This window comes from Platichthys flesus, chromosome 7, assembly GCF_949316205.1.
Source record: "Platichthys flesus chromosome 7, fPlaFle2.1, whole genome shotgun sequence".
NCBI lineage: Eukaryota > Metazoa > Chordata > Actinopteri > Pleuronectiformes > Pleuronectidae > Platichthys > Platichthys flesus.
The window spans coordinates 7323441-7338612 of record NC_084951.1 but is presented as its reverse complement, the minus strand read 5'-3'; the positions used below and the strand labels follow the sequence as shown (position 1 = coordinate 7338612).

The 15172-nt window shown below is 41.3% G+C and overlaps 1 protein-coding gene across 1 annotated transcript in view; it reads right to left on the bottom strand.

The window, feature by feature from the left end:
- The window catches only part of LOC133956231 (V-set and transmembrane domain-containing protein 2-like protein), a 44860-nt gene extending 32490 nt beyond the window's left edge, over nucleotides 1-12370 (bottom strand). Inside the window, exon 1 of the mRNA XM_062391127.1 lies at nucleotides 12049-12370. Within this exon, the coding sequence (XP_062247111.1) occupies nucleotides 12049-12169 (121 nt within the window). The 5' untranslated portion in view covers nucleotides 12170-12370. The remainder of the gene's footprint in view (nucleotides 1-12048) is intronic.
- Nucleotides 12371-15172: the final 2802 nt, after the last annotated feature.

Genomic DNA, 15172 nt, shown 5'->3' with positions numbered 1-15172 from the left:
GCAGTGATTACAGCTGAAAAGACCCTCGCAGGACTGGAGTAAGCACGATTAATACATTTAATTGGACAGAATAAAATGACTGGCTGGTTTATCGGTTGCTGGTATCAGTTGCAAAGGGTATCCTGCTCTCGCCAGCTTCTCTAGGATTACCAACCCTAGCATTAGAACTTATTTACTGTAACCCTAACAATGAGTACTACAAAAACACATTCTAAAGGACATGAATTAAAAACACAACAAATTCTAACCAACAGGGTACAATGTCTATCTGGACGACATCACAGCCGACCGTTACAAACCAAACTGAGAAAAGACCATTTACTCTTAAGCAGTTCTGCCACACCGAGCTGAGAGTTAAGAGTATTAGCGTGTGCGTGAAGTATGTGTGTGTTTACATGAGTCCTTCTACAATGCCCACAGGTATCAAGCCGTCCAACTCAGCAGCCTTTTGTAAATACCATGCAGGGCCTCAAAGACAGCCAAGAGCTTATTAGCTGGACATGAAAGACAGAATATGTGGATCCCTGGCAGCCGGGTGAGAGGGAAAGATCATGATTGGATTCAGGCACAGTATGTCTGTGTGTGTGAGTGTGTGTGTGTGCATGTGTGTGTGTGTGTGCACTCTGAAACAATACTTTGAACAAGTAGTCACACATATGGCAGTTAATTTGGCTTGAGTTTGAGTAATTATGACTCCAACCGCTGGATGCAGAGTCATTCACAAGCACAAAAGTACGCCCACACCGTGTCTGTGTCCGTAGACACACACACCTGCGTCTGTAGACACACACACCCGCTGTGGAGGAAAGAGGCTCTCCACAGCGATGTAATTTGGCCTGGTCACTGCAGGAACAAAGCAATGGATAACACTGTCTGAAAAAGTGTCGGTGTGCATTCATGAGTATGCACTTGATGACTGAGGGCTGCCGAAGTGGCACTTCCTGCTGCTCCTTTTGTTTCCAGTTGCCACCTAATGAATGTGGTCATGTCATCAAAGGGATGGGTCTGAATTCAGAAGAAAGCAGCAAATGCAGTTTACAGTTGTACATCTCTGTCCTAAGACTTTCTCAACTACTGCTCAGAGTCCAACCAGCACTTCCTCCAAAGTCCATTTAATTCAATTTAATTTGTAAACTGCCAAATTCCAGTATGAATTATCTCAAGGCACTTTACACATGAAGGTCTAGACATTACAATGAAATAAAAAGAAACCCAACAGTACCCACAAGGAGGAAATACTTTCCCCTATAAATAATTGTGTCGACCGGTTGGGGTGAGCGGAGAACATTTGGGCCAAGAGGATGGGTGTGTGTGAAAGAGTGGAGAGAAGGGGGGGGGGGGGGGGGAACAGTCATATTTAAGCTCTGTCCATGTGCTTGTTATAAGTCAGCTGTTGATCAGGCGAGCAATTTTCAAGATCTAATAATACTGGATATTCAAGCAGTTGACATTTATTTTTTAATCTATTTCATCCTGCACCATGAACCAGTGTTTAGTGAAATGATGAGAATCTTCTAAAGGTTTTGAGATTCATGAACTGATTTTCTTTGTGCATTAGAGATGATAACTCGCTGACACATTTATTGCCATGCTGTTCAAAAGGCAGAACAAAGCACGCCTTAAATCTCTACGTTTATTTATCCTGCTGCTGGATCCTCTATGATACTGTGCCTGCATTTAATAGTGACTCAAGTGCTTATTCACACATGAGACTGATGAGTAAAATCGTCATCTCCTTCTCATGACAACATTTAAAAGAGGCTTGATAATAATTAGGCTTAACTTCAATAGAGGATTTTAGATTCAGTGAATCAGTTCCAAATCCTGGGGTCACTTCTTGTAGATTTACTTAGTTCGACCAACTCTCAGAAATAAATATTATTCTGATTAACGCAGATCATAAATAAATACAAATCAGCTTTCCTTGCCTCTAAATATTATGCATTAACAGGCAAATTTGTACACTTGACCCATAATTTTTTCATATTGTGAAACTACCAGTACATAACACGGGTATCTGAGGAGTTATGGTGGTCGTATAGTAGATATTTTTCTAAATGCTCTTCACATCCTGAAAACCATCAATAAAGTAATCTGAAAAAAGCCAGTGTCTATGGCCCTCAAGGGACTGTACTAAACACAATCATCGGTTAGTGTAGCCTGCTCCCGCTCACTTATCCAGAATCACCAACCCTATCTTTAAATTGTACTGGAAAAATATACCATTATACCACAAATATATAATCTCTGCTTATGCATACAATTTCTGCTTGTGTAACTGCCAAGATGACATCAGCCATAAATCTGAGACTGTGCTTGTCTCCCCCCACCAAGACCTCGAAGAGGCCTTCAGCCTGTGTCTTAGACCTAAAAAAATAAATCCCAATGTTTTTATGGCTATATATTAAATCATTGGGGCTCAACAGGGCTCACTGGTGGTCCTTCATATTGAAAGTATCACTGACTGTGAGTTCAATCAATAATGTAAGCTTTCCATGCTGTCCTTAGGACAGAGCGCCAGGAGACTCTCAAAATGTAAATGTTTGCTACAGTATCAGACACATGAAAGGCTGCGTTGGAAGCAAACACATTAAAGCAGTCCTCAAAGTCAGCTTCTCCCATATGCTCCAAGTCACGGGACGCCTTCTGCTGAGGATGTGATGAGTCCATTCCACGGGAATGACACGGGACCATAACATCATGGCATATAGAACAGGGGAGGCCCGCCAAAGATGGTGGCCATGGTGAGGAGGCAGGAGGTTAGGAGAGAGGTTCAACAATGAAAAGTGATACAAACAATGAAAAGTGATACATTACCAATGACATGGAAATAGAAGCTAATGAACAGCATATAGTGAGGCAGCAACACACGGTTTAAAATCTGATACACACACACACACACACACACACACACACACACAATACAGAGAGATTATATAGGTTGGTATCATTTTGTTCCATTTCCATGATAGTAGAGCTTGACTGATTTATCGGTTATATCTTACACAGACATATATCAGTGTTAATGTTTGTCCATATTAAAACATGTATTTTACATTTTATTGACAATGCAGAAAAACACTTTGACTGTTCGGGATGGTGTCATAGTTTGTCTGTAACAAATTGTAGTTTCTTATTATTATATGTTTTCATCTGTTCACAATGATCAACTTAATGTTCACAAAGACGTATACAATGCACGAAAGATGTGCTTTTTTCATATTTACTATTTTATATTTTTGTTATTATTTGTAATAAAGGTTATGGTTAAATTGTAAAATATCTAGTCTCAATTCAATTTCTTTGTCATAAGAGTCATAAGGGTTCTCTCATGTTTTTGGTAGAAGCTGCCATTGCTAAAGCAATACTTGATATATAGAAGTATACAGTAAAAACATTGGATTTGTGATGAGTCAACTTGGTTTTTCACTAAATTTTGAACCAGAACACTAAGTTACTGTCAGTCCAGCTTCAATGTCTTGCATTGCAAATATGCAGGGCAATGACAACAATGACAGATTTACCGCTTAAAAGTCTAAGGGATTTTTTAATAGTAGTTCTTAATGTCAGTGATGGTTTTCCACCACTGAAACTACTTTTTCAGTCGAGATTGCAAAGAGACACAGCATTTTAAACATGTTTCTCTTCCCTGATGTGTTCTGTCATAATAATCGAATATGATTAACACATTTGTTTCCCAGGAAGAATGTCTGTAATTGTGCGAGTGAGCTTGTTTACCCATGAGTCAGTTTCCCTCCAACAAACTATACCAACATGACAATGAAGATAATAACAAATTTTCTAATGAATTTTCCAGTAATTATTTGCTTGTTGTGGAGCTTAGACAAAGGCATTCTGCCAGTGTGTGTGTCTAAGGATGTGTTACAATAACAAAGCTATTGTATGGTGGCCTATGATATTTGTATTTTACCATGTGCACAACGTACTTGATGATTATTTCCCGAGGTCTCAGCAGTGCTTGAATTATAAATTCAGTGCAACGGGCTGACGAGGCAGCGTCGCGTCGCTCCATTAAATGTGATTAAAAAGCACTGAAAGCTGCTTTTTTGCAGTGTGCCCTTGATTCTTTTTAAAATGGAACAAAACAATATGCCAGAGTGACTTTTCTTTTTATTCTTGTTTCGTGATTTATTAAATTTTTCTCAGAATCCCTGTAGGGAGTGGAGGCATTGTGCCATTTCAAACCGCCATACAGTGCCATGTCAGGTGCTGAAACCAGCTCATCTATCTACTGAATACTTGTCAAATAAATGTAGATCGTCTCAGAACTGTATTGACATGGTGAGCAGGCCAAAAATGAATAATCAATGTCAAAACAACATGGAACTTGAAGGAAGAGTCATACAGACAAAGTCAGAGAACGCAGATACTTGACTTAAGTGTGTTGCAGCCAGCAAGAGGCTGAGGAGCGCTCTCAGGCTGCAAATGACTGATCCTGGACCAGGGATACATCACGTCCCCCTCTTCTCCTGTCTCCCTCTTCCTCTTCCTCCTCTTTCCTCTCTCAGTGACGCTGCCAACCGACGATTCCTGCCAAGTGCCTCCCCAGGAGAAGTGTGTGAGTGTGTCTCTCTATTTTGGGAGTGTGTGTGTCTCTGTCTCTGTGTGTGTGTGTCTCCACATTGATGGCAACAATGGCAGTAATGTGTCTAATGGAAGATAAGCAACCCTCTTTCAGACAAGTCTTCACAGCCAAGCACTTCTCCCAACATCATCATGCTGAGTGCAATAGAGGGAATACTCTATCCCCCTCCATCTCTATGACTACAAACACACACACACACACACACAAATAAACAACTCAGTGCACACTCGTGCAGAGAACAAAATGCAGATGAAGGTTTGGTTCTTTTTGTCTCAAAGCTGTCTTTATCATCTCACACACAACGTCTGCAGAGCCTCACGCACGCACACACGCACAGGCTGGATGATGAGTCCCGAGATGAGTTTCAGTCGAAGAGGGACACCTAAGAGAGAGTGCAGCTTTGGATCACCACGCTCAAAACTGCCTGCAATCATTTCTCCTCCAAAGCATGTCCCCACACAGAGACACACGCCCGCATGCGCGCAAAGAGCTCGGCAAGAGGAACATCTAGAGAAAGACAGAGTGAGAGTCCTTGACTGCAGACTGACCCCACAGCTTGTTTGTGCCGATTTCGAGGCGAGCGCTCTCATAGATGGAGGCAGATTCAGAGTTTATTACACACAGCACAGCGAGTGGCAGCAGGCGAGGGAAGGAAGTAAGAGGCAGGGATGATGGAGGACACCAAGTCTACATTGTCAACACCTGAACCACTGCCATGTTCCTTTACGGGTTAGAATGATAAATTGGCTTCTTGAATCAGGAACAACCGATTAGGTTTGTCCACTCAAATGACTTCCTCCGTGACCACAGCAACAGAAAAACTGTTGATGACAGCTGGAGTGAGGTTTTTAACGCTCCGGGTTTATTCTATCAATTCTCTGTATTGTTCTCTTATCTCCCTGGAAAGTCATTATTCATTTTCAAACGTATGGCAGTGCTGAGCTGTTCCATTATTGAATAGGATGAAAAATCTGAGCTGTGTATGTCTTTAGATTCATAGAAACTCAATGTAGAGGCACAGGTTGTGTTTTTTTCATTTAAGAAATGTAAAGTATAAGCATTGATGTGTACATTTTGTACAACTAAGTCATGACCTGCATGAAGGGTTCTCTGAAGCTTCTGAAGCATCTGAACATGAGACTGAAAATGGCAACAGACAAAAACATGAGATCTGTGAGGAACTATAACAAGACTGTTGTGTTCCTTCATTCATACATGAAACAAACACAAATGTTGTATTTTCACCATGCTTTCTAAAGTCTTTTTTTGTTTTTTGAGGTTAAACTAGTGCTTTTTAAAGTCCGTCATCTTGTTGCACCCTTTTTTTCTGCAGTGAATCAATGAGACCCAACCGGAGCTAATATTATTAACTGTAAAATTGTAAGTGCGCCAATTGTTAATCGCTATCATCCGATAATGTTTCCAGCAATTGGCGATCAAATTCAATCAATCTGAGCGCCCTCATAAATCTGCTTGTAGATTAGATGTGGTTATCTCTGTGTCAGCATTGGGTTTTCTCTGGGTACTCCAGCATTGTCGCACAGATTTGCTTAATCAGAGAATAGGGTTTCATATTGTGAACATTGTATCACAAATCACTCTTCCCAGCAATAGTCTTCAACAATAGGATGGAGCTTTTTGTTTTTTCCACACAACATGGATGCAGGCAGGACTTTGAATCAAACCTGACACAGAACAAGGTAATTCAGAACCGAAAGACTCTGACCAGCAAGACAAATCGAGGAGCTTGTATCTGAAAGAGCAGTAACTTCAGTCTCATGGTTTTGATATGAGAAGTTTGACTCTGACCAGAAACCTGCAGATTACATAATATACAACAAACTGAAAGAACCCTCGAGCTCTTTTAAAGACTTTTGCCCACAAGTAAATATGAGCTTATGGCTGCTGTTACAACATCTGCCAAGACATGGCTCCTATTTTCATGGTTCAGTAGGTGTGGGCCAAAGGACGATGGCATCGTGAACAGCCGACTGCTAACAGTCATCACAATGTTTAGCCAGCCATTATTAATCATAATATCATGGATCATATCTTTAAGTACACTTTGTTCATGAAATAATATGCAGACAAAGCAGGGGGGCAACAAATATTGATTTTTAATTCCTGAGACAACCAAGCAGTGTAGGTGCAGCTACAGTAATAATTTCTTTCCTCTTCGTAGCCTACCCCAGAATGCCCTGCAGCACTTGTCTTCTCAGTGACGGGTATATACTGAGGTCAGGACCTAAACACATTGGCTCTACCTACTGCTGAGCACCAACAAGCTTTAAAACTGTCAACCTGTCTGCTTCCTCGCCCATCCTTCCTGTTTGTTCTGACACTTTGCTTCTTACACTTTTATGTCTCCTTCTGAGCAACATGGATAGTGACACTTTGCGTCTGTGTGTGTGTGTGTGTGTGTAAGTGTGTGTGTGTGTGTGTGTGTGTGTGTGTGTGTGTGTGTGTGTATGTGTGTGTGTGTGTGTGTGTGCATGGGTGTAAAAAGGCTCCAAGTATTTCAAGTCAGGGAGAAATTGACTATAAATCACATGATGGAAAGAGCTCTGAAAGCAAATTTGTAAAGAATATCAAGGTAGTACTGTGCCACTTTGCACAATTAAAAAAGGTTTGGGCTTACATTACATTTACAACTGCAGCTATATCTCATACTGATTATCTAATAATCTGATTATCTGATCATTTATTTCAAATAAGTGAGAATGGCCGATACATATTTTTGTATAATTGTCAAAGACTCACAGTCTCAGCATACAACTAAGAAACTGGAACCATTTAATGTTTTTTCTTGTCCAACCACTTGGTTATTAGGCTAAATGTTTCATTAGTGATATCTGACATGACTGTTGTTTTTTAAAACCTAAGATCTGGGATGGACAACAACACTGACCTCATTCATTCTGGATGTTTGGACAGATATTGTAATTAGTAAACTGGGTAATAAGGCTAGTTGATGATAGCAAGTTAATGGATGGAGTTTTTTTTATTATTTAATAAGTTTAGTGCTAGAGCTTCATGGCTCATCCAGCTAACAGTGAAAAACTCAACATGCACCTGATTTGGAGTTCTACATGACAGTGAGTGGGAGGCGAGGAGCAAGCAGGACCATTTGGTGTCTGATACTGCAGAAGACGTGAGTAAACCCCACAAGCTGCTGCTGAAACTTTGCCAGTGATACTGCATTGGCCACTGTTAAATTTTTAATAGTCTTACAGTAGAGCGGTGATGCTGCCTCTGTCCTCCAGCTTGCTTTCAGCGGAAGTCCCACTCCCACGCCACAATAATATTCATCATGCAGCTCACCCCAAAGTAAGGAAAATAGAAAAAAACAGTGGGGAGAGGGTTAAAAGGAGACAAGGAGGCTTATCCATCTCAGGCTGTGATTGCATCTGTGCCAGACCTCAGTTTACACTCACACATCCCTCTGTATTCTCCTCAAATACTGTCATAGTGTAGAGGAGCAGCCAGGCCTGAAGCCTTAGAAGGTGGCAAAGCAGCCGTAAAAGGATTCTGTCTTCCCTGAATGGGAAATGAGTCATGTGTTGAACTGGAAAATAATGGTTCAAATCCAATCTAGTAATAGGAGTCCGAACGAGGCTGGTTAAAACAGGCTGAAGATATGATTCTGACTGAAGGCCTGCAGGTGTGGACAAATTCTTTAGTCCAGTTTTGACTTAATGTGGGAAAAAACGTTTAACTTAAATAAGTTTAATTTAAATCCATTAATGAGTAAAAGGGCAGGATCGGGTATTTTGAAACTAGAACTGTGAACAAAAAAACGTGTCTTTTATCGTTGCTCCTGCTTTCTCATTGCAATTTGTTTTCCTCTGCAAAGTTTTACCATCTCATTGGCCGAACAGCTAAATTACCCTTAGCAGATTAATTAAGCCAATTGATTGGCTGGAACAATCTCCTCGCTGGATAACCACGCTCTAATTAGTTAATTGAAAAGTATCAATGGCTAAAACAACATCTGGGCAGATATAGACCAGCGGCACTGGGAAATTCAAGTAACGTTTTTCCTAACTGGTTTTCTTTAGTTTCTGATACACCTTTTTTTGCTCAATAGTCCAGCTGGTGGAGAGCCAGTGCAAAGAGTGGATGAATTATGACTTCCAGGGGCTCAGGAACCACAAAGGCTCCAGAATTTTTTTGTATAGTTAGGGTCTGATACTAGTGCATACAATGTCCAGCTGGATGAAAACAATAGGACGGCTTATAATATGGGGGGGGGGGGGGGGGACAACAACGTTAGCCAAATATCTATCATTAGATTTGTGAGGATGTGTTCTCATATTTAAAATTAAAAACACCAGGAGCTGAATTCTCCGCAGAGGTCTCCACCTCTCCAAAATAAACAGAACAAATCATTTAAACCAGTAAAAATACACACTAAAGCAGACTCACCTGTGTTTTCTTAACTCTCTTCGGCAGACAGGGCAAATCCGAAGGGGTTTGTCTGCACAGCCTGTTTCTCTGATAGCGTAAGATACCGTTTGGATAACGTTTAATAACTATATCCTTCATCCGACTCAATGTTTTAAGGTTATAAGGAAGAAGCAGTCGTTTGGAACGGCTTTAATGTCTACGGGAAAACAGAAGAATGCTGCTGACCCTGTCCTTGGGTCTATTGTTCGATATGATTCACTGTGGTGAAGGTCACTCTGTGAATTCAAATCATTTCTATGGACTGTAAAAAAACATACTCTGCATAGAAATACATTGATATTAAAGAGGTGAGCCTGACCTCGTCCTCTTTGTCGTTTTTCATCATACCAGTGTTAAAAAAAATCTTCTGACAACCCTATTTGATTTCACTTTATACCACAGCAGTATGCTACACTGTGTTCTGCATATTTCATTATTCATTAAGTTTATTCATTTCTTGCTATTTCAATGAGAAATGGCAGTATATGAATCTACTGACAGACCTCAAGAAATTGTACCGCTGCTTTTGATTAATTTTGCAAATAAATACACACACACACACACACACTGTTCTAACATATCTCTTCGCACCAGCATATTATTCAGTGTGAAAACACAATCAGATTCTTTATGTTATGTATTTCCTAACCTGCCATGAGGTATTACACATGTTACTACACATAGAAACAGCTTGATGAATATTTTACACACTTGTACACTACATTATTTAACATGACATCAGTACATTTGGACAAACGCTCTAATGGTATCTGATAATAATAATGTAATCGAGCAAGATGGACACTGCTCATTCCACGGGGACAGACTCTGTTACGTAGCTGGGGCTGTGAGATTATCTGGGCAGGAGTCAGAACCAAACATTCAACACCTTGAGGTCTCTGCTGGTAAAAGCTGAAGACACAGAGCTCACTGGGGAACACGTCTGTAGTGGATTAAATCACATGTTACAGGTGTAAGCATGAAGAGGTGTAACGGCAGAGACGCTTAAGAGACTGAATGAACAGTGCAAACACACAACACCAGACAGAAACAATTACTGCATCTACAGTGCAGGCATCATATTTGAACATTTTCATCTTCACATTTAATAAACATATAGAGGAGTGATATACAGTCGATCGTCTCATCTCACTCTCAGAGAGAAAATACATTTTTCCCAAAAATATGAAACTATTTCTTTAGTTAATATCTCACATTTCTGAGTTATGTTTCCTCTGGAGGATGCACTCGCTCTGTGCTGCTTGCAACCCTAACGACTTTTAACTCAATTCCCTCATCTCAACTTTCAATGAATCCTTATGAGTGGGTGCGGACATGCTCATTCCCGACACCAGTGTCTCACGTGAAAGGGAGTGGGAATCTCACCCGTGTTGAAACCAGCAGATTTAATAAAACTGAAGCACCTTTATGGATGCACAGTGCAGTTTAGTGTTTATGGGACGCAAACAGAGCCGTGGGTGTCATACAGTGTGCGGGAGCTGTTTGCTGTGTGTGATGATGATGGAGCACATTCACAGGAGCCAGAGAGGCTGATCGACAGGAGGAGAGTCATTGCCTCAAGGGCACCGAGGCGTTCAGACCTGCTGGCCATCACTTCCACTCCATCTCCCTTCCCTCTGCTCCTCGCCGGATTTTTTTCAAACGCACTCGCGGGCGTCGGCACATCTGCCAGCCAGACACCTGTGGAGGTCGGCAGAGTTGCTGGGACAAACCAGAGAGCCGTGACACACACTCCTCCGTGTTAAGATGATATGACGTAACCAGGTGTAAACACTGGAGGCCATTTGGGGAAGCTCTCAGACAGAGAGGAGGAGGCAGCTTGGAGCTGGGGCAGAGATTGTTCATCAGATGTTAAAAGAGGAATATGAACTGCTATCAGCTGAATAAATAAGTGATCAGAAGAAAGGAGAGTGAGGAGGAAACTGAATCTGTCATGAGCACTGACTCACTGCTCATCACGAGAACACAATTCCTACACTCCGAAACAAGGCTGTGGAAATTAACTTTGATTTCTTTAGAAGCCCGGAAAATGTATCTCGTTTGTTTTCTATGAGCCATTGGACTTTAAATGATTAAAATACTTACTGCCTTAGTTCTAACCATAGATTATCAATAAAGATGGATGACACGTCTCCACTTCCTCCCAATATTCAGAAGCCAAAATATCCAGGATACAATCGCTGCCATCTTGCGTATTTGGAGCTGGAGCCAGAGGCTGCGCAGTATAGCTATCAGGGCCGGAGCCGTGGTTACAAGGTGACATCTACACATACACTTGACCAATAATGATCAGTTGTCGATCGTAACATTCGCCCATTTTTACCACATCAAATAACTTACGAGACATGCATTATATAAGCATTCATCAGTGTGATAACAACTACGCACTATGACAGAAACCATATTTGAGAACATTTTATTTGACGTGTATTTACTTTTTAGGATGCTCTATGTCCCATCCATTAACATGGAAGAGGTGGGATTAAAGATCCCAGGTGGGTGAGGTGGGATTAAAGATCCCACCACAAAGTGGCAATTGAGACGCTCTGGCTCCACTTTTGCGGAGCCGTCGTTTCTTCTATCATTTTTACATAATTTTCTTTTTTCTTTTTTTCTCTGCCTCCAAACCAGTACATCTGTATTACGTTAACATCCCATTTTAATTCTAGACAAGAAAATTCTAAAAATCTATAATCTATACGTGGCAAATATAAAATACTGTACCAGCCTTGTTGGAGTTATATGATGGACAATAGACATGTGCTCACTGAATGACAGGCTGATGATTCCTCAACCATTGACAGTGCAAACCAGAAGCACTTCAGGTTTACACACACACACACACACACACACACACACACACACACTGTGGCATCAGTTGCTATCAGCCTGCTCTTTGTTGAGTCCCCCCCCCCCCCAGAAGACATCATCGGCACCTGAAACACCAAGAGGAACGAGGGGGGCTGTGGACCTACCGTTCCCGGAGATGTGGTTCTCCACCTCCCCGTGTCCAGCCTGCCTCGTGGCGACACTAAGTTGGATGGAGAGTCCCAGCATGTAATGCAAACTCCTCAGCAGCAGCCGAAACGCTCCCATCTCTTCTTGGTGTGGATCTGCTCCCCTCGCTTCTTTTCACATCGGGTGGAGGACACGTCGTTTGGAAGGGTTCCTCTCTCTCTGTCTGTGCTATGTTAGATCCAGGTGAGTGTCTGTCGGATGGAGGAGCGAGGTACCTGAGAGGGAGACGGTGCTGCAGCCTCTCTCCACATCCAGCGCACTGACTGACGCTCTGCTTCTCCTCACTGCGCTCTGCAAAGGGCGGACGGACACTGCTCACTGGCGGAGAGTGCCGCGGCTTGAGATGAAGCTATATCAATTATAAGAGGCGGGACATTCAACACACGTCTACTAGCCTTTTTCTGGAACACGTGTAATTTTGAGCGCTTTTTATGTAAAGACCAGATAAAACACTCCTAACATCTGTATTATCATCACGTTTTATTAATGGTAGATAAATACGTAAAACAAAGTACACTAAGAAAACATTTCTACAGCCAGGTATACAACATGGAGGCGCTCCAAGCTACATTGTCTATGTTACCAAGGACGATATTCTGATATTAACCTGATAATAGATGGAATAATGCTGTGTTCTTTAAATCTCCGAGCTTTGAACTTACGAACCCCGAGTCTGAAGTCGTAACTGGAGCCCCACCTCAAGTCGGACTATGGGCTCAGAAGGTCGTAGGAACTTCAAAATCTAAAATAGCCCCCTCGTATATCTACAGTAGTGATAGGTGTTTTTAGTTTTAGACGTTTTACTACGGTGTTAGAGCGTGAAATGCCGCGTAATGCTTGTGTATTATGAACGACTAATGCAAACATTGTTCCTGTGCAACTAGAACGCTATCAAGTTGGTTGGGTTATTCGGGTGAGACGTCATTCCGAAGCGTAATGGAAGACCTATAATTTTCCTAATAACTTACAAATTAGGTCAAACTAATTTAACTATGCCCTGAAGTATTCCGTTCTTAACCACACTACATAAACATGTATACGACTTTATCACATTTTAACGTCCTAATGGAGTTTTTCAATTTTTTTTTGCGATATCGAGTTACCGACCCAGGCCCTGACTGTAGCTAAACAAGATTGACAGATCAAAAGAACCTGTAGGGGTCTACGCTAGCATCGTACTTTAAGCTATTCCAGGTTAGGGTTTTAAACTGGTGGAATAATGTTGGACACAATGAAATGAGTCATAATCGTGCTACATTTATGTCACATGTAGACAGGAATATGAAGGGAATATTCTATGAGCAACTCATGTAAACACCATGATCAAAATAATGTCTTATTCTGAGTTAGGCCAATAGTTGAAGTACATGTGTCCATGTAAACATTGTTTTCTTACTGAGAGGGCAGACAGCCTCAACTGTTGTTTACTTTAGATATTCTTTCATGGTGTTGTCGTCAGGTTTTTTTTGTATCCTTTCAGCAGATGGTTATTTATAGCAGGAGCTACAGATAATCATGTTGTGCTCTTAAAAGACATCACGTTATGTATATAGGCCGTGTCTACATTTTACAGATGCAGAAATTACTGTATTGTGACCGAGCAGCTACGACTCTGCTCTGCACCAGTTGCTGCAAACAATCCCACAATCCCAGAATCCCACGCAGTATTTTACTACTCTGAATTTTGTTCAATTTCCCGTGAGATTGAGAATTTACCTGCGCTGCAGTGTGGAGCAGCATGTGACTAATGTTCATGTAAATGCAGTTTAGAGGAGGAGAGAGTAACATAGGTTATATTCTGTAGCTGCTTTTTACACATGTCCTAATCTCCTCCCATGTCCATTATCAGAAGCTGGTCATACAGCCTCTGTTTTAAACTTGTGCGGTCACCAGTCCTTGTGGATATTTCTTTGCACTGCCAGGGACCCTAACACACGGATTACATTACCTGACTCAAATTACCCTCTTCAATTAGCCCCATTATTGCAGAGGGTCACGTTCATTTTTCAAGAGACTTTCTATGAGAACATAAAAAAGAAAATAGTTAAAACGTTGCTCCTACAGCTTTCCCTAATAATTGAACACAGACGGAAAAAATGCAGAGGGTGTTATGTATGAAAACAGAACAATATATTGGATTTTTTTTGTTCTCTCCTACTGCTGGCAGTGAAGCCTTTATAATGATCACCAAGTGGTGGACAGTTTACCTCTGGGATGTCATTAGGCCCAATTACTGAATAATGCGCCATGGTAATATTTGTGTTATGCCACAATAAAACAGTCAGGGGAAATGAATGTGTTTTTGCACTGTCAGATAACATAGACAATGAGAGCCGATCTTTTACAGCAGCCGGGCTCAGGACCCATTCTGACCGCTGCTGTAGCAGTTGGTTCAGCAATGAACAGCTTTGTTTTGAGTCCATGTGTTGGAATTATGACAGCATTATGTGTGTGTGAACTCACATATTGACAAGGCTGCGAGGCAGGATTGGTCTTCCTTAGGAATCAAGGACATTTTAGATTATTTTAAAGTGCATTTATACATCTCAAGCCATCTTCAGACATTAACTCTGGAGAATGTTCGCGGAATCATATCCAAGAGGCAGGTTGTTATGTATAAATTGTTCTGTAGAGATCAGACGTTTTTGTTTACAGGTGTCGCAGAATGCTCATCTTTATCTGCGGCTTCCACATGTATGGCACGGCTTTTTCATCCTGAGATATTCTTCTTTACATTTTTGTGTATATCGGATGTTAGAGAAGTCATCAACACCCCCACTCGCCTGTGTGATCCAAACCTCAAATTATTCCCTCTCTGAAAATCAACATCTGCCTGTAATTTCAGAAGTCTTAAAATTGAAATGCTATTTTGTCGTCTATATTCACCCACTTTCTCTGATTTCAGATAAACATAAATAAATATAGAGTGGTGTTAAGAAGCCAGCACAGGGCTGCCTCTTCCTCTGGCAGCATCATTACACTGCAGCGAGTGTCTGTTGTCTGTATATGAACATGTTCATGGCTGAATGTGTCCGCTGGACGAGTTCAGCTCAGACATGTCATGCATGGTGATTTCAACTG